Source organism: Medicago sativa, chromosome 4 (genome assembly GCF_051527215.1).
Source record: "Medicago sativa cultivar Bolivia chromosome 4, Bolivia_mono, whole genome shotgun sequence".
In the NCBI taxonomy this organism is placed as follows: Eukaryota; Viridiplantae; Streptophyta; class Magnoliopsida; order Fabales; family Fabaceae; genus Medicago; species Medicago sativa.
Window position 1 is genome coordinate 90845632 of NC_140752.1, and position 26040 is coordinate 90871671.

General features: G+C 35.0%; 2 protein-coding genes and 1 pseudogene across 3 annotated transcripts; 1 reads left to right on the top strand and 2 right to left on the bottom strand.

Annotated features, from left to right (window-relative positions):
• Positions 1–1072: 1072 nt before the first annotated feature.
• LOC146933651 (putative LRR receptor-like serine/threonine-protein kinase At5g10290) lies at positions 1073–8248 on the top strand. 2 transcript variants are annotated; one of them, XM_085705443.1, is made up of 12 exons: positions 1073–1350; positions 1832–1969; positions 2136–2268; positions 2433–2504; positions 3246–3389; positions 3498–3569; positions 3663–3728; positions 4007–4080; positions 4191–4331; positions 5299–5640; positions 6588–6982; positions 7491–8248. In XM_085705443.1, the coding sequence occupies exons 2-12, from the start codon at positions 1903–1905 to the stop codon at positions 7803–7805; spliced, it is 1821 nt and encodes a 606-aa protein (XP_085561569.1). In that variant the 5' UTR covers positions 1073–1350; positions 1832–1902; the 3' UTR covers positions 7806–8248. The 2 variants fall into 2 exon arrangements, with proteins under 2 accessions (XP_085561569.1, XP_085561568.1); XM_085705442.1 differs by having other exon boundaries at positions 1073–1209.
• Positions 8249–9936: 1688 nt separating this feature from the next.
• Positions 9937–11219, bottom strand: LOC146933652 (uncharacterized). Its single transcript, XM_085705444.1, has 4 exons — positions 11051–11219; positions 10833–10949; positions 10564–10644; positions 9937–10297 (listed from the first exon to the last, which is right to left on the bottom strand). Exons 2-4 carry the CDS (start codon positions 10932–10934, stop codon positions 10109–10111), a joined length of 372 nt encoding a protein of 123 aa, XP_085561570.1. The 5' UTR covers positions 10935–10949; positions 11051–11219; the 3' UTR covers positions 9937–10108.
• Positions 10944–14859, bottom strand: LOC146933653 (uncharacterized; annotated as a pseudogene).
• Between the last annotated feature and the right edge of the window lie 11181 nt (positions 14860–26040).

Below are 26040 nucleotides of genomic sequence, written 5' to 3' on the forward strand. Positions count from 1 at the left end.
AAAGTTTGAAGTGTTTACGAGCAATACAAAGCGCATAAAGAGCAATTTCTATAGATTTCACAAGAATTTCTACCTCAAGTTTCCTTTTGCATTAATAAGAATTGCTTCTATGAAGTTGCTAGCACTTTTTGATTGGTTAACATTGTAAATTTGTTTCGTTTCTTCTCAATTTCAATTTTGATGAGCTAATTTAGCTTCCTAAATATAAATAGGGTTAATTATGTTTCTAGTCCCTATAAAATAGCGACCTTGTAAGTTTAGTCCCTACTTAATTTTAATAGCATTTTTAGTCCCTAATTTTGTTTTTCTGCACTGAGTATTAGTCCCTACTCAATTCAAATTTGTTTAATTTATGCTTAAACTCTTAAATTTTTGAACAATTTTTTGCAGACATGTTTAGAACATTACTAAAAGTTCGTCCGCAAAAAATTATTGCAAAATTTGATTTCTACATCCAGATTTTATTACTTTTTATCTTTAACTTTTGTCGTTTTAAAAAATTCATATTTAATTCATTTCATGTCAGAAAATTCTAAATTTTAGTAAACGAATCTTTCATAGTGTTCTAATCTTGTCTCAAAAAAATCGTTCAAAAATTTAAGAGTTTAAGGATAATTAATCAAACTTTGTTTTAGCAGGGACTAAAATTATAAGTAAATTTTTTTTTATAGGGACTAAAAATGCTATTAAAATTAAGTAGGGACTAAACTTACAAGGTCGCTATTTTATAGGGACTAGAAACATAATTAACCCATATAAATATTGTGAATTGTTTTTTAACATGTTTACACCTTTCTGAAAGTAAATTAAAAAGAAAAAAATAGTATAAATTTAAATATCGTACAATTATAATAAATTTATATCTATAGGTGATATGGGTGTCAACACAATAGGAAAATTGTTGTATACACTTTTAGTTTGGCTGAGAAACACATATAAATTACTCAAATGCCCTTTCGACAGTTAACTGCCGCGGAAATTAACCGGCGGCAGTTAACTGCCGAAATTCAATATAATCCATCGGCACTTAAGTGTCGTGGAAATCAGACCCTTCTCTTTCTATTATTATTACTACAAAACACCAACCAAACCAAACCAAAAGGAAGAAGAAAAAGAAAGCAGCACAGGCATTAGAAGGTTCTGTTCCAGATTCGCTGTCATACACACACAACACACCCATTCTGCCAGCTAATGCTATATGCCTTTTCTGTGAGTTTCTTTCTCTCATTCACTTTTTCCCTCTTTTAACCCTTAAATCTTATCTATTCTTCTTCTTCTTCTTCTCATTCCAATTTTCAGTTTATTATTACTACTATTTTATTCCAATTTTCTGTTCTTACATTCCTCTCTGTAAGTCTTGTTGTTTTGCTTTTCCTCGTACGATTTATAATTGTTTTTGTTTTTGTTCCTCTTTGCCTGATTCGATTCCCTGATCTTGCCTGCATCCAACTCAATTCTTCTTCTTCTTCTTCTTCTGTTATGCCTTTTTTTGATTCAATACTGTTGTTTATTCTGTTCCTCGTTTTCTCAACCAAACATAAAAGGAAGCAAAAACACTTCTTAGATTTTACATTGATGCTTATTCACTCTTTTAGCTTAACTTTCCTTTTTTAGAACTTCTCAGTGACGCTTTTTGCCAGAAGAACAGAATACAACAGAAATAAGATTTTCCTTTTTAGAACTACTCAGCTATGCAATAAACTTGTTTCCTTTGTTCTATTAGTTTGTTTTTTTTATTTTTTATCTTTATATTATACAGCGATGTTTTTTTTTTTTTATTTTTTTTTTATCAGTTTTCAATGCTTAATAGATTTATGATTCTACACTGCAGTGATGCACATTTCTCATATGATATTTGAGGATCATGGTCATTGAATCAGTGGTTAATGCCAGCAAGTAAATATGGACTTCTTATTTGTACTATTGCTGTTGGGTTGCTTGTGTTCATTTGTGTTACCTGATTCGCAAGGTACATTCTTATATTTGCATGTCATTCACTAGGAAATATTTAATTGTTAAACATGCTACATTCCTTTATGAGGAGAAATAAATACGTACAACGTCTGTAGTATATTGACAGAGTTTAATGAATGTCTCATTTTTCTAGTACTTGTTAATGGTTTTGTTCATTTCAGGAGATGCACTCATTGCATTGAAGTTATCACTGAATGCTTCTGGTCAACAGCTTAGTGACTGGAATGAAAATCAAGTCAACCCTTGTACCTGGTCGCGCGTTAACTGTGACTTTAACAACAATGTTAATCAAGTGTAAGATATTCTCTATTGACTATTTTCTAATGTTTGGTCTAGAAAAGATGTTCACAGTCATTGATTACCTTCATTATTCGTGGGAAATTATATATCCATGCTATATATTTCAAACTCTTAGATCTCTAGTTTGTGCATGCCGTATAATTACGTGTTCATTGCAGTTCACTAGCGATGATGGGATTCCCAGGATACTTGACCCCAAGGATAGGAGCTCTAAAATATCTTGAAACTCTGTAAGTATTTATATCATGAAATGTCCACGCAATTTAGGTCAATTTTATATCACTAAGGATATGTTTGGTATTCCACTCACTAAATTTTAGATAACTGGGAAGTTATGAGTTTGTCTTCAGTTGTTAATCATATAAACCCAATTGTTTAGATTGTTCTTGCAGCCCACTTTTCCAATTTTTTTTCTTTTTTCTGTTTGCTGACTACTCTTGTAGTTCTTGACTTGTGCATTCTAGTGTTATGGTAAGTTGCATCTGTAACATCTCTGTTATTTTATATTTCTTATTTTAGGGTCCAAGCTTTTCACAGCTGTGTATGTTGTGCATTTGATGATCTGTATTGTCAGCGTTAATTAAGTCTGTCTGAATCTAATGTTGTGGTTATGATCCTTACTCCGCCAAGTCTTCTTGTTCAATAGTTCTTCTTTTGCAAGAGAAGTGCTACTAACACACTCTTTCTCTCATTGAGTGAAATTTATGTGGGTCTCAATCTCTCATCACTTTATGGGGGAGTACTCCCAAAGTGATTGGACTCCCAAAGTATGTTGCTATCACTCACATTTTGCAAATGTTACTTTTATATGGGGGAGGGGTTTGACTGTTACAGCAGTTCATGCTTTGGTTTCATTTTCATTCAATTTTTTTATGGGAAATTGTCTTCTTTTGAATATTTATCATTAACAAAATACAAGCAAAGTTTAAGGGTAACTATTGATTGATGCATGTTATGCAATAATAATGCAGTTCTTTGCAAGGAAATGGCATCACTGGTAACATACCAAAAGAGTTCGGAAACCTGACAAGCTTGATCAGGTTGGATTTGGAAAACAACAGATTAACTGGTGAAATACCGTCTTCCTTTGGTAATCTTAAAAAGCTCCAATTCTTGTAAGTTTGGCATTCTCTTTGGTAGGTTTGACAGATATATAATGTGTCTTGGCATGTGTTTTTATCGTGTTATAATGTTTAAAAGTGTTATATTTTGTTTGCTACCAGGACATTGAGTCAAAACAATCTCAGTGGAACTATTCCTGAATCACTTGCCAATATATCAAGCTTGAGCGAAATGTACGTGAAATAATGGTTTCTGTAAGTTTATCTGTTACTTCTACATTCCATCAATTTAGCATCTAACTGATTGTCCAAACTTCTCTTTTGCAGTCAGCTAGATTCAAATAATCTTAGTGGCCGGATTCCGCAGCATTTATTTCAAGTTCCTAAATACAAGTATGGATGGTAGATTAGTATTTAAACAATCATTTATAGCAACGTTTAAACATATCTTTCTATCCCTTACCACATCATTTATTCCATGAAACACTGGAAAAGTGGTCACATGCATCCAAAGAGCCCAGATAGAGAAAACGATTAATGTTACTCACATATATGTCTACAGAGTCCTTGGATCGATTAATTTAAGTGGCCGTATACAAAATGTTTTTTTTTTTTTGTCTGCAGCAACCCCCAATTACATCCCACCTTTTTAACTGTGCTCCTTATTGCAGTTTCAGTGGAAATACTTTGTATTGTGGTGTGAGTTATGGTCAACCTTGTGCATATAATAACAATGCAGATCAAGGTAATTTGATGGGAGTATTTTGTTGGTCCTGTTCTATGATGTGTTGTTATCGACAACTTTCTCCCTTCCCTTTGCTACAACCTGAAGACTAATTTTCCTTCACATGGCAGGTTCATCACATAAACCAACTGGCCTCATAATTGGGATTAGCATAGCATTTATAGCTATGCTTGTTATTGGTGGTCTGCTGCTATTTTGGTGCAAGGGTAGACACAAGGGCTACAAGCGTGAAGTTTTTGTTGATGTTGCAGGTTTGAGTTCTTGTTCAATCTCCAATGTTCTTGTATTTTTGTATTATGCTTCTCTTTAGTGAAATATTTAAGCATATGTTAATTACTGCCATGTTCATTTATTTAGTTTTGATTGTGTTTTTTCCCTTCTTTCTGGTGTCCTCACATCCAGTGACTAGACATTAGGCCGTCTAATAGTTTAATCTTTTGGGATAACTGGTCCTTACGACTACTCATTGGAACTTTGAATATACCCATTTCCATTCCTTTAAACATTTCATGTTCAATGAATGTGGGATATGCTCAAATCCTGTGCCCAACTGGATATGGTGCTAGTTGTTGGGAATTTAAAACTATTAAGAGTAAACTACTCCCAAGCTCACCCAGTCTCTCATGTGTTCAGCTGTACGATCTAATTTCCATGTAACCAACTAACTGTGACTTAGTTAGGACTGAACTGATTCAGGTCAGCCACAGTATGAAGTTGATAAATAGCTCTCAGCTATATCATGAATATTTAACAATTCATTTCAATCCAAGTGAACAGAATGAATTCATATTACTTTCTGTCTGTTATGAATTTCTAAATGAACTAATACCGAGCTCCCATCAAATGGGATACGTTTTTGGGATTTATTGGAACTTAAAACTTCACATTAGAATATACCCATTTCCATTCCGTTGAACCTTAATTGAGATTGACATGAACTATCTCCTTTTTAATATTTTCCTGTGCTATAAATATTGAGATTCCCCACTTACTAGAGATATGATTAAAGCCGTACTTATAATGAAAGGTTTGAACAATTCTCATCACTTGAACTAACTTTTGAGGCGGAGTTAGGCTCTGTCTGTTGTCAATTCTAATACTCTTATTTTATCATTAATTAAACTTGTTTCCTGTTTCATCAGGTGAAGTTTGAGTTAGGTGCAGCCAATTATCAACTGCAATTCTATATTTTATCATTTATTTTTACTGTTTCATCAGGTGAAGTTGATCGACGAATTGCGTTTGGTCAACTAAGAAGATTTGCATGGAGAGAACTACAAATAGCTACCGACAACTTCAGTGAGAAAAATGTTTTAGGACAGGGAGGCTTTGGAAAGGTTTATAAAGGCGTCCTTGCTGATAACACAAAAGTTGCTGTCAAAAGGTTAACTGATTATGAAAGCCCTGGGGGAGATGCAGCTTTCACGCGTGAAGTTGAGATGATAAGTGTAGCTGTTCATAGGAACTTGTTACGGCTGATTGGGTTTTGCACTACTCCAACTGAGCGCCTCTTGGTTTATCCCTTCATGCAGAACTTAAGTGTCGCTTATCGTTTACGAGGTATTAAGTTACAATGCATATTGACATCGCTGGTGTGCTAAGCATTCAATTTGATTTTCTATAGAAAAGAAAGCGTTTATTATTTTATTACTTGAACTGGAGGGTAATTCATATTATTGAATTCTGCCACAGTTCTGATTATCTTTCAGTCATATTGGCCCCGTTTGTTTTAGATTTTTAAAAAAATCTATTTTTTTAGTAAAAAAAATCACTTTTGTCATTTTTAAGTGTTTGTTTAGGATTTTAAAAAAAATCATTTTATCAAAAAAATCTGTTTTGACTCAAAAATGAAAATCTACTAGGATTAGCTTTTCTCAAAATCTATTTTTTTCAAAAACAAGGAGGTAACACATGAACTAGTTAAAAATCTTTTTTTTTTTTTAAAAAGTTATTTTTTTTGATAGTAAACAAACACAAATAACTTCAGATTTTTTTTAAAATCTTTAAAAAAAATCTCTAGATTTTTCTGACACAATATATATATATATATATATATATATATATATATATATATATATATTTAAAGCTAAACAAACGCACCCATTACCATGTCAATTATTTCAGAAATTAATCGGGCAAAGAAAGAATTTGAAAGATTTAACTGTGCATTGAATGATATATACTAACAATTTTTAGATTTATCCAACACCTTAGAACAATGGATAGCTTTATTGTCCATATATCTATGCCCAATGTGTACCTATAACTGTGATGTGAACCTATTACCTTAAAAGAAAAACTACGTACACACAAATTAAGGATGTTGGTTATGTTAATTTAATTTTCTTTAACTCATAGAAAGTGAAATACATTTTTAAACTACCCTTGATAGTATTTATCGTAGAGGCCCTTTATATTCCACTTCTCTTGAATTGTATGTAAGGGTAGATAGGATTTCTGTTCATATTTTTTACCGGTAAAATTTTATTGTGTGAATACTGATGCAGAACTCAAAGCTGGGGAAGCTGTTTTGGATTGGCCTACGAGAAAACGAGTGGCTCTGGGAACTGCACGGGGCCTAGAATATCTTCATGAGCATTGCAATCCTAAGATTATTCATCGTGATGTGAAGGCAGCTAATGTATTACTAGACGAAGATTTTGAGGCAGTTGTCGGTGACTTTGGTTTGGCAAAGTTAGTTGACATTCGGAAGACTAATGTGACAACTCAAGTTCGCGGGACAATGGGTCACATAGCTCCTGAATATCTGTCGACCGGAAAATCTTCTGAAAGGACTGATGTATTTGGTTACGGGATTATGCTTCTGGAGCTTGTTACAGGTCAACGCGCAATCGACTTTTCACGTTTGGAAGAGGAAGATGATGTGCTGTTGCTTGACCATGTAATGCCACTTTTTCCTCCTTGTTTTCTGCTTTGAATCTTGGTGTTTGTTTCTTGTTTGTGTAGCATGCTTGGAACTTTTGTATGCCTCTTTTGAGCGGTTTGGTAAAGTAATAGTGAACTGCTGCTGAGCTTTTTTTGGAGTTGTGTTTGAGTTTATGGTGTTTGTGTTTGTGGCTGTTTGGATCAACTTATTTGAACTTATCTACCACCATAAGAACTTGTGAGAATGTTTGGGAGAAATTACGAAAAGATATATGTTATAAGTTGTTATCAGCTTATTTCCGTAAACTCTTCAAGATTGCTGATGTAAACAACTTATAGTTTATATAAACACAATTTGACTTTATTTTTTATGTTGTTATAGAAATAGCTAATTTTATATACTATAAGCTCTTAATTAAGTTGTTTATCTAAACAGTGTCATATATTAAAGAAAAACATATGTATCATCGTTTATCAGTTTATTCATGCTAGTAACTGTTTTTACTCTGTTTTGTGTTGTATAGGTTAAGAAATTAGAACGAGAGAAAAGACTAGAAGCTATTGTTGATCGCAACCTAAATAAAAATTACAACATGCAAGAGGTAGAAATGATGATAAAAGTTGCATTACTGTGCACTCAAGCAACGTCGGAGGACCGTCCCCTGATGTCTGAGGTTGTAAGAATGCTAGAAGGAGAAGGGTTGGCCGAAAGGTGGGAGGAATGGCAGCATGTGGAGGTGAATCGGAGGCAAGAATACGATAGATTACAAAGAAGATTTGATTGGGGAGAAGATTCAGTTTATAATCAAGACGCCATTGAGTTATCTGGTGGGAGATGAGAAGACACATCGATTTGAACCAATTATCCTTTTTTGATAGGTTAGCTTGTATGAATAGAGATGGAAGTTTTATTGTATCTCAACTGTAAGAAAGAGGAAGAAAAATTATAATTTTTGTGTCAAGATGTTGCTTGTGGTACCATTGAGGTTTACTAAGTGCAGAAACTCATTAAAGATAAGATGTTTGGTGAGTTTTTAGCAACATTCCTGTTATAGGGGAACATATGGTGCTATGCCATGCAAGTTCCCATACAATGATTGCTGTACATAAGGTTTTTACAAAGAAACCTTGTTCTTGGAATCTAGTTTCACATGGTCTATGTACCATGGCTAAAGCCCGAAACTCGGCAACATTATTGGTTTCATATTTAGTGAAATGTACAATGAACAATCTCCTTTTTGGGTGGTACCATGAAAAAAGATTTGATTATGCTTTTACTAAATCTATCATGAAAGTACATGCAATTAACGAGTATTAACTTCTCTAAAAGTGAGGATGTGTGAGAGACAAACGTTCTCTGATCATATTTTGCTGAAGAAGAAAAAGAACGATCTCAATTATAAAAGATTGGGCACATTTAACCTGTTGAACTAAACTCAAAGATGAATAAACTGACATACAAAAGTATGACTGATTCTATGTGAAGTGCCCTCAAAGCTCAGGCCACACTCCATAAGGTTTATAAAAATTTCTTAGTATAAAACCATAAGCAAATGAAATGGAGTGCTGCTCTTTACCCAAATGGTTTTGCTCATTCCCAAAGTAAATGACCAAAATACCCATACGCATGTTAACCCACGCAGCGTGAGTTAATTCACGTTAGTATAAATTTGGATAGTTAATTTCATGTGATTTAAGTCACGCTTGCTTAAAAACTCAAAAGTGGTCATATTTATTACATGAGATGGTTTGTCTGGAGGTCTTAATTTACATGAGTAAAGCATTGTTTGTTTATCTAATATTCAAGGTTTTGTTTCAGTCAAGTGAATGACTAAAAGATAGAAAAAGGACAGATGTCAAGGTAACACATATTACACGAAGCCTGCAAAGAGAGCAACGTCAAGGTAACACATCTAGCAAATAAACATCTGATTTCATCAAAGAGAACAGATCTAGAGGATAGGCTATACTCTAAAGAGAACAGATGGCATTGAAAGGTGCAATAAGAACCATGTTTTAGTCCTGCTGCACCTTGTTCTAATAAAATGAGGGCCACATTGCAGATTTTTTATGATAGTTCTCTGCCCAAAAGTATGTTTTCAACCCAACTTGTAAAGGAAAGATATCAAGAAATATGACCACTTTTGAAGCAAGTGTGACTTAAGTCACATGAAAAATTTCGAAATTTATACTAACATGAGTTAAGTCACGCAAATTTAACATTAGCGTGAGTTAACTCACGCAGAGGTATTTTGGTCATTTACTTTGGAAATGAGCAAAACCGTTTGGATAAAGAGCAGAATTCAATGAAATGTATATATAAAAATTATTTTACAATTGCATTCAATCACATCTTAGTCTTACCCTTCAGATTTGCGAAAGTTACTTTTGAAGCAAAAACATTAAGTATACCGCTTTATTTAAGACTTGACTTTTACTAAACATTTTTATAAAAACAATCATTTCAAATTACATAAATCCTAATCCAAACAAGTACAGGATTCCTCAAGGGAAACTTCTGTGTTTCGATTAACATTTGACAACATAATTTACATAAAATTGTTTTTAAAATTGATTTAGTAAAAATTTAGTCTCAAATAAAGTGTTTATGCTTGCATCATTAGTCAAGTTTCACTTGTTCAGCTAGCCTCACAAAAGGGGAATCAGCTCATGTACAACGCTCCTCAAGGCAATTGCCAAAGTTTAAGCTTCGTTTAGGGCCTTAGGCCAAACCAGATGAAGTTTCGAAGGAACAGTTCAACACTTGGATAAACGTCTTGTAATTGTAATTCGAAAGCAGCAGTATCCTCGAGTATTAAACTCGAAGAAAACACTATGCTTATACGCCTGACAGTGGAAATCGGTGGTTAGCTGCTTCCAAAGTCTAAACAATGCATGCAAGAATGACAAAATATATAGGAATGTGAAATTTTCATTCAAAAATAATATAATTATTCTCCCTACAGGAAGAAAAGCAACTCAAAATCGAAACAATGCAGCTTTTGTACTTCCGAAGTGCAGTCTATACATATGTTTGAACATTAAACAGATAATTTAGTTCTAATAGATGGCACGCCGTTGAACCTATACATTCAGTATTTTCTAGAAGTCAATCACATTGGTTTTGTCTTCCCATATAATCTCACCAGCTGCTCATGTGCATTTGAGCCTTAGAATTGTGAGATGACCTACCACCCTTGTCTTTTTGAGAATTCCTAGATGCAAGTTTCTTCCTTCCCTTACGAGCTGATGCTATGGCACTTTTCCTTTGCTTACTCAAGCTGTTTGTGATTTCAGCTTCAATTCCCACTGCATTATCATTGTTTTCCTCCTGCAAATCAAATTACACCATTATGGTTTTCATATAAAGGCTAGATAAAAAGGATTCTATAAACTAGAATAATATTAGTTTACTTTCAATAAAAATTCGTTCATTCGATCTTGAGAGAAAATCAAATCAATTCCCATTGTATTTTCATTTGAACTTCTAGGATATTTACAGCATTCCTTGTTAATAAGGAGGAGGAAGAGCAATATACTGAGATAATCACCTAATAAAATCAATCACCTAATAAAATCGATAGAATTTTAGCTTACCGTGTTGTTTGCCTCCTTTTCAGATCCGCTGTTTTCACCTGCTTCAAAGCTCTCTTTTTTATGACTTTCATGTCCTTCATCCTAAACATGGTTTCATTAACAATCTTCAATCAGAATTGTAAAATACAGAACTGCATAACTAACGAAATAAGCTGGAAAAAAAAAAAAAATCATCGGTATCCTTATTAGAGAAAAAGTCATCTCTATTGGTCATACACCATTTCCCACAGCCCTGTATCTCTGACAACAAAAGCTGATGGAAATATTACCTCGTCCGACAAATGCAAAGAATCAACATTTAAATCGTCTGCTTCATTCAGGTTTCTCATTAAGTCACCATCTTCCCTATCAGAATTTATATCACACTCCATCTCACCTTCAATAAACTGCAGATAGATTTGAAGAGCGTTGAGGCAAAATAAAAAATAAGATAAATGTTTCACGATCGACGGATTACAACTAAGAGAAGGCACAAAAACCACCATACCCTCTGAATATCTTCCTCATCTTTTTTACTAAAGCCACTAGAAGCAAGTTCTGTATCTAGAAAACCAGTGCTAATGTCTATTGAAGAAAAAGAGAGTTTTCCAGCTTCGTCTCTTCCTTTATCAGAATCGTCGTTATCATCTATTCTTTCTTGAAAAGAAATATTGAACCTAAAGCACAAAAGAGGGACTAACTATGAGGACAACTGGCTGAGCAGCCACAGACAAGATCCAAATTCTTTCAATAAGTTAAGCTAAAGAAAAAGTAATCATTCAATCAAAATAAGAGAAGCAATATACTAATAGTGTGTACGCATATTAAATAAAAAGCGGAAAATTGTTGTGTACACAATCATTGGGGTCAGTCCACATATGACCAACTTCTGGAAGGTTTACACAAGAAGAAAGAGGGTGGGGCCAAGAGGAGAGAATATGTTAGCGACTATTATTATGAAACTAAGAAATGAATGAAAATGATTCTCATTACTTGATCATAGAGTACATTACAGCTTATATAGAGTTCATGAAGCTGTAGGATAGTTATGATACATGTTCTATATGCTATACTGACTCTAAGACTGTTAGTTACAACAAACTAACTAGATAACTTGCTATACAAGTTATCGTAGCAAGTTATCTCTATAGAAGCAACTAAGAAGCTTGTGTATCTTCATGATGCAATAACTATTACTATTGAGTAGGTTAGGAGAGAATATCTCTCTGGTTAGGAGTCTCTGACTCTGGAAATGTGATCCCTTCATTGTAAAGCTTCTATGCTCATTATTTCCATTGAATAATATACATATTTCATCAATCTGTTTGTGATTTCTATCAATGGCCTTAGAGGAAGCTCTTTACTTGAAGGATAAGGGAATCAAATCAATAAGAACAAAACCAGAAGACCATGGCCTTGATATCATGCATCAAACTCACTTTCTAAAAAGCTAGCTCAAGTGGAATACTAACAAAGTTTGCTAAAAATGATATAATTGCAACATTTTACTTAGATTACTTGAGTTACCACAGTCATATGTTAAATATGACACCCCATTCTCCTCAAACCAAAAGCACTGAGATTCACAAACACTGACACATAATGTCAAAATAACTACAAACCTCTTTCTGAAAAACTTAAAGATACATTCCACATCACGATCAAAGTACCTGAAACAAGGAAAAATAATAAGCAGTTAAGGCTTAACGAAAATATATTAGTTGAACATCTTGAAATCAAAGATGGAAAAGAATTGTTTGTTTCCTATTGATACCATACAGTTAAGACATACTACTGTAACATTTCCATTACTATTGGTAAGCGTTAATGATTTCATTTATTTTCACTACGGCATACGGGTTTTAAAACATAAAATGAATGCAATTGAAGCAAACTTGTAAATTTCTCTGTAGACAATATTTGAATTCATGAGTAGAGAGCAATTCGTAGTAGAATATAAAAGGCATGTCACAATAGTTTTATACCACAAAAATGGGAAGATAAATCTATGGACGGAAAGCTCATTACTAGTATCGTTATATGTTATCTATTTAATTTAATTCTCAATGAAGAGTGTGTAGAATACCAATGACATATAGATCTTATACACATCATTAATTAACAAATGACAAGTAATCGAAGTGATACTATATTTTAAAATTGAAACAAAATATAGCAAATGAGGTTCATTTCAGAATTGTCATGAGGAAAAAGTTAGCATTCATACAAGCATGAAATCAAAGAAAAATAAACAGAATTCAAAGGAACGTAATAGCATATAAGGAAGAGAAGAGACTCTTACATCTTTGCATTACAGTGTGACACAGACACCATTTGTGGAAAATCAATCACGGTAACTTTTTCTTCATCGTCGATCTACAGTGAACGAAGAAATGACTATAATGAAGAAAGAAAATGAAGTATTGTATATAACAATAATGCTGACAAGTAAGCACAGGTTATACAGGCATACCATGATGTTAAATTCATTTAAATCACAATGATGAGACCATGTTCTGCCAGCCGAATAATTATACCGATAATTGTCTCAAAAACTGTCTCTGGATATTGTAACTGCTTCACCTGAACGCTGCATTTGCAGAACCAAGTATACAAATTCAAGCAATTGTTTACCAAAGGCAGTGTAAAATATGTGGAAGTGGGTAGTGGTACTACAAACTACAAAGTCCAAACCAAAAAGCCAGCTTAAGAACAAAAGACTTAAAATATATGAAAACATCTCATCTTATATTTGAACTATATTCGTAGAGTAATTTATATCATCTATATATATCAAGATTAATCATGTTTCATTAGAATTTAATTATATTTCATAATTTAATTAGGGTTAGAAGTCTAGTGATTATCATGATTAGTTTTATTTAATTAGTCTTTTACATTAAACCATAACCACAATTCAAAATCTATATTATTTCTCATTCTTCCTTCGTTATCTAAAACTAAACAATATAGGGAACATTAAAAGTTAGCAAAGATAGTTTTGTGGCAACTAATACTACAACTAGTTCTGAAAAACAAAAAGGACCTAGAATTAAAAATTGTGGCATTATATACGAGCCACCACAATATAATCATAAAAGAAAGAAACTGACAGTGAGTATTTTCAGAGATGATGCATAGGGATGCTAGATATTCTACATGAACGAGATGTAAAAGCAAGGATCAAATGGTCAAATCTGAAGCATGATGTAATATCAATTCATAGACCACAGATCAAATCAAATGTTATACAATTATGACGGTCATAAAACAATACCATCCCTAAGAGTAGTTCACAAACCACAATATCTAACACCGTCTCAGTTGACTAATTGTGTTCATGCATTTAACATGAATGTGATCCTAAACGACTTTTATGATTGAAACAAAATGAAAGAAGGGCACTTACAGAGGATAACCTTGAACAAGTGACATGATTACACAATGTCGATTACGGTTCACAGCCTCCGGAACTGGGAAGCCATGTTTGTGCAAAGCCTGCTCAAGCAATGGACATGTCACTAGAGAAATAAGTAAACAAGATAACATTTCAAGTATATAGCAAGGGAGAGTAAAAGCACCTTCATGAAAGCAAATTCTTTAAGTGCAGCAACTGCAAGGCGAGATAAATAGAGCCAATTATAACTACTTTGATGTTTTAAGTAGTCACACTTGAATTTAACAGCTCTAAAAGAAACTCTACCAAGCCTATATGTAACTTCATAGCTAGAATTTTTCCATCATCACAAATGCCACAATTAGTATTGAAATATCACCGATATTCTACAAAGCACTAACACATCAACACCACTAATAATTTTGAGTAAATGAATTATTTGAACTTAATAACATGTGTGATCAATGATCATCATGTCAATGTAGGTACGGCATATATATTAAAACATGCAGCTGAGGTAGATACGAACCAGATTCTTTTCCAACACCGATCTGGCGACCAACAGAAACAAAGACACCTTTGTTAAACATGGTTTTGATGGCGAGAAAATCGTAACCAAGGTAGGTGAGGCGAAAGCCATCATATTTAGAAGAGTCATGGTGCAAGAGCTTATGTTTAAGCAAGTTTTTCAAAACCTTGTAGGTGCCACCATGCTTGAGACAAGCGATTCGGACAATGAGTTCAGCAGGTACAATGTCATGGTTTCTCATGCCCCATTCAACCGCGGAGAGAACCTTAAAATCATCTTTGGAGAGGTATCTCAAAACATCTACGTCGAGCTTCATGATTCTAGTTGGAACCCTAACTAGGGTTTAAGCAACCAAAGTAAAAGAGCTAAACCCTATTACGGCGGAGGCCGAAAGTTCAGAGTATGAGTGCGGTTGATGGCGATGAAGGAAAATTTATACTCAAAACATAACACATACATTTTTTTTTTAAGGATAACACATACATATTTTTGAAAGAAGGATAGCACATACATGAATAGCAAAATATCAAAATCACATATTCACACACATAAATCAAAATCACATATTCACAAGCTAGTAATAAATTCGAGCATCATGTCCCGACTTAACTCAGTTGGTAAGAACAATATATATTATACGCAAGGGCGCAGTTCGAACCCAAACACCCATTTATTCACTTAAGGTGAATTTCTAGCCATTAAGACTACTTGACAAAAATAATCGAGCATATATATCATTGTAATTATAAAAAGAATAATCATATTGGTAATATTGTAAAATGTTTAAAGATAATATATTAAAAATCATCTTCATCATTAATGTGATGTTTAATTATATCAAAAAAAATTTATGGAAAAATCCATTAAATAATTACACCGCGTCCGTTGTAGATTTTATTTGCATGTATTTGCAAAAGAAAATTTGTATGTGATGACATCCTGTCATTACGTAATATTAGGGACTTATTGTGACATTTTGATAGAGTTCTCATGCAATTTATACTGTTCTGGAGTGCAAAAAGCTTAAAATTTGAAGTCTGTTTGAAGGAAATCGCGCCACGCCAATTTCAAGCCGTGCTGCGATTTTTGAAGCAAAATTACACACTTCCTGTAAAGAGGAAATCGCGGCACGCCTATATACATGGCGCGGCGCGATTTTGATGGGTCAGGCCCATGACTTTTATAAATACTGCACTCAATCTGAAGAACAAGGGTTACGATTTTGGAGAACGAAAGTGCGATTTTAACACCCAGAAGGCTGCAGCGGAGAGGATTTCATCATCTCTAACCCAGTTTATGTATGTTTTAATTCTTTCATTGATTATGCTATTTGTAAACTCAATTATGAGTAGCTAAATCTCTTAGAGATTAGGTCAGAGATGAACCTATGTAACCCTAATTGATTATATGTTGCTGTGAAACTCTATTGTTTATTAATGAAATTCTAGTCTTTATTCAATTCAATTGTTCTTAATGCTTTTTATATCTTGATCACATATAACTTGATTTCGTGAGAATGAATGACCACTGACCATGGCTTTCAACTTAGACCTAATTGAATTGTTCTAATAAACAGGGTTAGTCTAGGAATAGATAATCGTTTGTTAGTGATATTAGGTTAACGTTCATAAAACCTTCAAGGATTATTAGACCACCTAAGGAATTAGGGGCTGTAGTTTAAGAAGAGGGTCCTAACTCAAGGGATTGATTAGGGCTAATTTGTTAACTATCGTGAAACTAGAAAATCATTAGTAACAATAGGTGCAGTAACCAATTAGGGGAAACATAGAGGATTCGAAGACCTGATCTCATCTCTCTCCATATTTTCTTAATCAAATCTATTTCTTTTATTTGATTTCTTAAAATCAAACCAACTCTACTGCCTAGTGGCAAATTAAAATAAACTTTTATACATCCTATTTTTATAACGCAATTGAATTATTGAAGTTAAAAACAGTCCTCGTGGGATCGATATTTTTACTACTTCGATAGTATTTGGTGCACTTGCCAAACGTCTATCAAGTTTTTGGCGCCGTTGCCAGGGACTGTTGAATTATTTCAACAAGGCAATTACGTTATAATTTAGGGTTTTTGCAATTTACTTTTCTGTTTTTAATTTTTATTTTTCTGTTTTCATATTCACTTGATTATTTTGCGTTGTGCAGTGCTACTAAGGTATTTTGCTGTTTATGCGAGGTAAACAGAGCTCAGACGACCTAGAATACGATCCGAAAATTGAAAGGACTGCTAGAGCACTTCGGAAAGCTGTCCGATCGCAAAGTTTAGCTCAGTCTGTTCCACCGGGTGTTCGAGAACAAATACCGGAGCCACTCTCAACTAAATCTGAAACAATCTCTTCTCTTAAATCTGCAACTATGGAAGGAGAAGGAGTTGTACCACCGAGACCTAAGCTAGGAGACTACGGGTTAGCCACTCATCGCGGTCAACTGACCCACACTTTTCAACCAACTAACCCTGTGGCTTTCGACATCAAGACAACTGTCCTCAACGGTTTGAGGGACAAGCAATTCGATGGGACTGAAGCTATGAGTCCTCATGAACACTTGAGCCGCTTTGCTGAAACCTGCGAGTTTTGTGTGCAACCAGCCACCGTGACTGAAGCACAAAAGAAGCTAAGGCTGTTTCCTTTCACCTTGACGGGAAGAGCAAAAGATTGGTTGCTAACAATACCAAACGGGACTGTCCAAACATGGGAAGAGTTAGAGCTGAAGTTCTTGGAGAAATATTTCCCTATGTCTAAATATTGGGAAAAGAAGATGGAGATCTCTAACTTCAAGCAAGGAGAAGGTGAATCATTATATGATGCTTGGGAGCGATTTAACTTACTTCTTAAGAGATGCCCAAATCATGAGTTCACCGAGAAACAATACCTCCAAATCTTCACTGAGGGGGTGACTCCAAACACTAGAATGTTCTTAGATGCTTCCGCGGGAGGTAGTCTCAAAAGCAAAACTGATCATGAAGTTCAAGCTCTAATTGAAAACATGGCTGGCAATGAGTATCGTGATCAAGCTAAAAAGAAAGAAAGAGGAGTGTTTGGGGTGAGTGAACAAACTGCCATCCTTGCTAACCAAGCAGTTATGAACAAACAAATCGAAGCTCTAACTAAGGAGTTTCAAGGCTTCACTTTGGCTCATAAGCAACAACAAGTAGCTGCAATCAAATGTGACTTATGTGGTGAAGAACATCCCAACGGTGAGTGTGTTCCAGAAGGATCAAGTGAAGAAGCTAACTTCATGGGAGGTTATCAAAGGCAGAATCAATACTACAATTCAGGCATCAATAAGCATCCAAATCTAAGCTACTCAAATAACAATGCTTTGAACTCTCAGATGCTCACTCCTCCTCAACAACAACAAAGGAAGCCATCAGCTCTTGAGGAAACTATGATGAACTTCATGAAGATGACTCAAGGCAACTTTGAAGAGATGAAGAAGAGTCAAGAAGCTGAAAGAAAGAACAATGAAGCTTCTAGGAAGATGCTTGAAACTCAACTGGGGCAATTGGCTAAGCAATTGGCTGAACAAAACAAAGGCGGATTCTCAGGTAACACTAAAGACAACCCTAAGAATGAGTCTTGTAATGCTATTGAATTGAGGAGCAAAAAGGTTTTGACACCTTTAGTTCCTAAAGCTCCAAAGAAGGTTGATGATGTAGTTGAGGTGGAGGAGAACGGTGTAGTTGAAAAAAATGATGAGGGTGTAGTTGAAAAAGAAAATGATAATGGAGTAGTTGAAAATGAAAGGAAGAAAAAAATAGAGGGAGAAAAAAGTGAGAAGTTAATTGATGAAGATTCAATCTTGAGGAAGTCGAAGAGTCAAATTTTGAAAGATGGAGACAAACCACAGGTTATTCCATCATATGTGAAGCTTCCATACCCTCACCTTTCAAAGAAGAAAGAAAAGGATGAAGGTCAATTCAAGAAGTTCATGCAACTTTTCTCACAACTTCAGGTGAACATTCCTTTCGGCGAAGCTCTCGATCAAATGCCGTTATATGCTAAGTTCATGAAAGACTTGTTGACTAAACGAAGGAAGCCTAAGGATGATGAGAACATAGCACTTTCTGAAAATTGTAGTGCTATTCTTCAAAAGAAGCTGCCACCTAAGCTGAAGGATCCTGGTGCATTTACTATCCCTTGTTCAATTGGACCGGTAGACATTGGAAGAGCTTTATGTGACTTGGGAGCAAGTATCAACCTGATGCCTCTTTCAATGATGAAGAAGCTTAAGTGTGGGGAACCAAAACCAACAAGAATGACCATTACTTTAGCTGATCGGTCAATCTCTTATCCTTTCGGTGTGCTTGAAGATGTGCTAGTCAAGGTTAATGACTTGGTGTTCCCGGCAGATTTTGTGATCTTAGATATGGCTGAAGATGAGGATATGCCACTCATTCTAGGAAGACCTTTCCTTGCAACTGGCCGTGCTTTGATTGACATTGAGAAAGGAGAGCTAATGTTGAGATTCCATAAGGAGCAAGTAGTGTTTAATATATTTGAGGCCATGAAGCACAAAGATGAAAATCCCAAGTGTTACCGGATTGACATTGTTGAAGAAATAGTTAAAGATGACTCTTGTGAACATCAACCAACACACCCTCTTGAACGTGCAATTGTGAATTCGATAGAAAAAGGTGAAGATGATGAAGATCTTGAAGTAAGTGATTGTGTGAAGCAACTAGCAGCAAGCAAGCAAGAGATGGGTCCGGTAAAAATAGAAGAATTAATGGGTAAGCACTTTATGGATGCTCCTATTTTGAGTGGAGAAGGAGAGAAAAATCCAGAATTAAAAGAACTCCCTTCTCACTTGAAATATGTTTTTCTCACTAAGGATGCCTCTAAACCAGTAATTATCAGCAATACATTGACACCTTTAGAAGAAGAAAAATTAATGAGGGTGTTAAGAGATAATCAAGGAGCTTTGGGGTGGAACATTTCTGATCTGAAGGGTATTAGTCCAGCTTATTGCATGCATAAAATACACATGGAGGCTGAATACAAACCGGTGGTTCAACCTCAAAGGAGACTTAACCCAACAATGAAGGAAGTGGTAAAGAAAGAGGTGCTGAAGTTACTAGATGCAGGTATGATCTACCCTATCTCAGATAGCTCATGGGTAAGTCCAGTTCATGTGGTACCCAAGAAAGGAGGAATGACGGTGGTAGCAAATGAAAAAAATGAATTGATACCAACCCGCACCGTCACTGGTTGGAGAATGTTTATAGACTACCGGAGGTTGAATACTGCAACAAGAAAGGACCACTTTCCATTACCATTCATGGAACAAATGATTGAGAGATTGGCTGGCCAAGCCTTCTATTGCTTCTTGGATGGGTATTCAGGGTATAATCAAATTGCAGTAGCTCCGAAGGATCAAGAAAAGACTGCCTTCACTTGTCCATTTGGAGTGTTTGCTTATCGAAGGATGCCCTTTGGGCTGTGTAATGCGCCGGCAACCTTTCAAAGGTGCATGCTTTCCATCTTCTCTGATATGATAGAGAAGAACATTGAGGTATTTATGGACGACTTTTCTATTTTTGGTAAGTCTTTTGATCAATGCTTGTTCCATTTAAATGTTGTACTTAAAAGATGCACCGAAACTAACCTTGTTTTGAATTGGGAAAAATGTCATTTTATGGTAACTGAAGGTATAGTTTTGGGACATAAAATAAGTGCTAAAGGCATTGAGGTGGACCAAGCCAAGATAGAGGTTATAGAGAAACTTCCTCCACCCATCAACGTTAAAGGAGTGAGGAGTTTCTTGGGGCATGCCGGTTTCTATCGGCGGTTCATAAAAGACTTTTCTAAAATTTCCAAACCCCTCTGTAACCTCTTGGTCAAAGAAAACGAGTTTAATTTTGATTCTGAATGTCTAAATGCTTTTTCTTTGATTAAAAACAAGTTGGTAACTGCACCAATAATCATTGCACCCGATTGGGATTTACCTTTTGAACTTATGTGTGATGCAAGTGATTATGCTGTTGGTGCAGTCCTAGGCCAACGCAAGAACAAATTTTTTCATGCAATTTACTATGCAAGCAAGGTTTTAAATGAAAATCAAGTTAACTATTCCACAACTGAAAAGGAATTGCTTGCGGTAATCTTTGCATTGGAAAAATTTCGTTCTTATCTAATAGGCTCCAAAGTCATTGTTTTTACAGATCATGCAGCTCTCAAATATCTCTTAACAAAAGGGGATTCAAAGCCTCGATTGTTGAGGTGGATCCTATTATTGCAAGAATTTGATCTTGAAATTCGTGACAAGAAGGGAGTCGAGAACGTGGTAGCTGACCACCTCTCAAGGCTGGAGAATGACGAGGTAACAAAGAAGGAGAAGGCCATCAAGGCCGAGTTCCCCGATGAACAGCTGTTTGCTATTGGAGAAAGACCTTGGTTTGCTGACATGGCAAACTTTAAGGCCGGCAACATAGTTCCTGATGATCTGACCTACCCTCAGAGGAAAAAGTTCTTCAAAGATGCAAACCACTACTTGTGGGATGACCCGTATCTGTTTAAAGTAGGTACTGACGGTTTGATTAGACGTTGTGTTGCAGGTGAGGAAGCACATAGTATCATGTGGCACTGCCATAACTCAGCTTATGGAGGCCACCACAGTGGAGAAAGAACAGCTGCAAAAATTTTGCAAAGTGGATTCTGGTGGCCCACCCTTTTCAAAGATTGCCACGACTTCGTCACAAGATGTGACAAATGCCAAAGGACAGGTAACATATCAAAGAGGAATGAAATGCCCCTAAAAGGAATCATTGAAGTTGAACCATTTGATTGTTGGGGTATTGATTTTATGGGACCATTCCCTTCCTCTTACTCTTATCTCCATATTCTAGTCTGTGTTGATTATGTCACAAAGTGGGTTGAAGCGATACCATGTGTTGCTAATGATACCAAAACGGTTGTCAACTTCCTTCAAAAGAATATTTTCACTAGGTTTGGAACCCCTAGAGTATTGATCAGTGATGGGGGGAAGCATTTTTGCAATAATTTTCTTGAAAATGTGCTCAAAAAGTATAACATTAAGCACAAAGTTGCAACTCCCTATCACCCACAAACTAGTGGTCAAGCAGAGGTTTCAAACCGACAGCTGAAACAGATTCTGGAGAAGACAATTGCGTCAAATAGGAAAGATTGGTCTAGGAAATTAGATGACGCACTGTGGGCATATAGGACAGCCTTTAAGACCCATCTTGGGTTCTCACCCTATCAGTTAGTCTATGGGAAGGCATGTCATCTTCCAGTCGAGCTAGAACATAAAGCTTATTGGGCCATTAAGGCCTTAAATTTTGATCAAATAGCCGCTGGTAAGAAAAGAATTTTGAAACTTAATGAACTTGAGGAGATGAGGCTTAGAGCGTATGAAAATGCGCTCATCTATAAAGCCAGGACAAAAAGGTATCACGACAAAAACTTAGTGTCTAGGGATATTAACTGTGGACAACTAGTTTTGTTGTATAATTCTAGGTTGAAGCTGTTTCCTGGGAAGCTCAAGTCAAAATGGTCTGGACCATTCTTGGTCAAAAGTGTGTCACCATATGGAGCTGTTGAACTAGTGACACCTGAAGGAGATCGAAGTTTCAAAGTAAATGGACAAAGAGTTAAACCATACCTAGGTGGCGACCTACCAAAAGGAAGGGTGGCACTCATTCTGAATGACCTCTGAGAATCCTTAGCGGTCAAGCTAGTGACGATAAAGAAGCGCTGGGTGGGAGGCAACCCACTACATTTATTTTCTTTTGATGTATTTTCTTTATTTTCTTTTTAATGTCGAAGTCCATTGAACTTATTTCCCTATTGTAATTGCTCCTGCACTTGTTTATTATTAATGAATTTGTTTTGTTTCATGTGACCTATTCCAGTTTAGTAACAGTTGTTTGATGAAACGGTATTCCAAAAGTTCTAAAGGAGGGGTGACTTGATTCAAAGGCGAAGTGTACGGCGTTGCTAGGTAGTCACATACTCCCAGAAATCTCAGCCATAAGGTTCATTGCCAAATCTTGTTTTTCAATTTACTTATATTTAGATTAGTTTTCCATGCAACTACATTTCTAGAACTTGCATTGTTTCTCTATTATTGATTGGTCTTTGTCAATTACACACTGAGGCAAAAGTGCTTGGTCCTGTGAGCCTTTTTTGAAGCCTACCCTGTTTTAAATTGTTAAATTTATCCTTTCTTAACCAATTGTGAGCCGGTAGGATTAGAACTTTTTGTTCGGTGACAAACTATATTACAAGCCTAGAGACTTTTAGGATTTGTCCCTTAATGTATTTTCTGAGTTAAGGCATTGTAGTATGTTGCTAAAGATTAAGTTTGGGGTTGCTATTGGAATTTGCAACCAACTAAGTTTGGGGTGGGGGTACTAGAGAATAAGAGAACAAAAATGAAAGAAATATGAAATTGTCATGCAAAATACACACAAAAATGGTGTATCAAAAAAGAAAGAGAAATTGAATGATGAAAAAGGGACAAAACATTGAAAATCCGAGTAACTTCAAACTCGAGAGTCCCTAAATGTTAAAAATATTCTCTAGTACCTTTGCATTGATTGTATTTCCACAAGGTGAATGAATGAAGGATTGAATTTTGTGCTTTAACTTCCGTAGGAATGCCTAACTCAAATTTTGTGTAGCCTACTTATCCAAATATATCCCACCTTTCACCTAAGCCCCGTTATAACCCTAAAGACCTCAAAAGCGTGTAATGATATTGACTTTGATTGATGTTTAGAAACTTTTCAAGCGTATGGTAATATGTAGACCTGCATGTCGACTGGTAGAACCCTATTTCATATTGATGCGTGGAGTTGTGAACTGGTGGATGCGAACAAGTCAAACTAGCTCATCTTTAGCTAGAAGGAGAATGAACTTTTGGGTACTATCGTTTTGTCAGGTAACTGTTATTTTACTGTCGTTTGTCACTGTTGCAAGCAAATTCCTTGAGGACAAGGAATGGTTTAAGTTTGGGGTTGTGATGACATCCTGTCATTACGTAATATTAGGGACTTATTGTGACATTTTGATAGAGTTCTCATGCAATTTATACTGTTCTGGAGTGCAAAAAGCTTAAAATTTGAAGTCTGTTCGAAGGAAATCGCGCCACGCCAATTTCAAGCCGTGCTGCGATTTTTGAAGCAAAATTACACACTTCCTGTAAAGAGGAAATCGCGGCACGCCTATATACATGGCGCAGCGCTATTTTGATGGGTCAGGCCCATGACTTTTATAAATACTGCACTCAATCTGAAGAGCAAGGGTTACTATTTTGGAGAACGAAAGTGCGATTTTAACACCCAGAAGGCTGCAGCGGAGAGGATTTCATCATCTCTAACCCAGTTTATGTATGTTTTAATTCTTTCATTGATTATGCTATTTGTAAACTCAATTATGAGTAGCTAAATCTCTTAGAGATTAGGTCAGAGATGAACCTATGTAACCCTAATTGATTATATGTTGCTGTGAAACTCTATTGTTTATTAATGAAATTCTAGTCTTTATTCAATTCAATTGTTCTTAATGCTTTTTATATCTTGATCACATATAACTTGATTTCGTGAGAATGAATGACCACTGACCATGGCTTTCAACTTAGACGTAATTGAATTATTCTAATAAACAGGGTTAGTCTAGGAATAGATAATCGTTTGTTAGTGATATTAGGTTAACGTTCATAAAACCTTCAAGGATTATTAGACCACCTAAGGAATTAGGGGCTGTAGTTTAAGAAGAGGGTCCTAACTCAAGGGATTGATTAGGGCTAATTTGTTAACTATCGTGAAACTAGAAAATCATTAGTAACAATAGGTGCAGTAACCAATTAGGGGAAACATAGAGGATTCGAAGACCTGATCTCATCTCTCTCCATATTTTCTTAATCAAATCTATTTCTTTTATTTGATTTCTTAAAATCAAACCAACTCTACTGCCTAGTGGCAAATTAAAATAAACTTTTATACATCCTATTTTTATAACGCAATTGAATTATTGAAGTTAAAAACAGTCCTCGTGGGATCGATATTTTTACTACTTCGATAGTATTTGGTGCACTTGCCAAACGTCTATCAGTATGTAATATGAGATGCGTCAAAAATATAAATAATATAGTCATATGAGAAAGTCGAGATAGTAAAATTTTGAAAGCTCATGATTATTTTAATAATATCAACATTAATGTAGTGTTTCTATTAAATATTTTTTTATGTAAATATTGTTATATAAATCACTGTGTTCGTTGCAGATTTCATGTGTTTATATATACGGAGACAAATTTTTATGTATTGATATGAGAAAATGGATATCGTAAAATTTTAAGAACTCATGATTATTTTCAAAATGCCAACATTAATGTAGTGTTTCTAATAAATATTTTTTTATATGTAAAACACCGTTGAATATTTGAGTCGCACTCATTGAGGATTTTATGTGCTTAAACCAGTGAATTTTTTTTTTCTGTACCGATATGATAAAATTTTGAAAAATCATGATTATTTTCAAAATATCAACATCAATGTAGTGTTTCTATTAAATATTTTTTATTTTATTTTATAGGTAAATTAGTGAGATTAAAAGAGATGAGAATAAAAATCCTTAAAAAAAAAGATAGGAGGAAGTAGTGTCCTTGTAACCACTAAAATGATGCAAGTTGCTAACTATTTTTGCAAATCTTTTCCTGTTCATGTTCACAACCTCCAACATTTGCCTAAACAATGCATGGAACTATTATACAATAAGACATCTAGATCTAATTCTGGAAAGCAGTGTCCACTAAGACATAATAGTATGTTCAAGGAAATCGTTGAAAAATTCATAGAATTTTCAAAGTAACAATGTGTGATAGTAATGCGTACGCGTGCGCACATACATGTGTGTGTGCGCGCGCGTGCAAGCGCATGTGCACATGTGAATACAAATTAAATGATCCCGTATTTGATATAAGAAATTGATGTCTAAAACGTTATAAAAAAATTATAAAAGTAAAAAAGATAAATTATGTGATGTGATGGAACTGAAATACAATCAACATTAAAGATATTTTGAAGCACCCAATACAAAAGTACAACAATAAAATAATACACCAAATATATAGATATAACAAATTGAAGCACAAGTACTACAACTCAACTATGTAGTATAAAATAGCTCTCAAGAAAATATATTAGCAAGTGTAGAAATAATGAGAGTGAGAAAGAGTATGACAAATATTTTCTATGTCAAGGTGTGTGTAAAAGTGTTTGCCAAAACTCTATTTACAGTGAAATGTTGAGTGATGATCGTTTAAAAGCAAAGTTCAGCTCGCTCATCAAATACAACAATAGGGCTTCTCACTTGATATGTACCATCATCCCAAATTATAGAAGCCGACCCAATAGACTTCTTCATTTTTCCATCTATGGTGAGGACATATGTCTGTCTTTCTCCAAGTGAAGTGAATGACAAAACATTCGGCTTCACTGAGATATTGATTCCTTTAGGACCTGTCAGAGTTGCTCACACAGGTAACCCAACATTGGTGACCGTCCGATAGAAGCTTCCACTGAAATG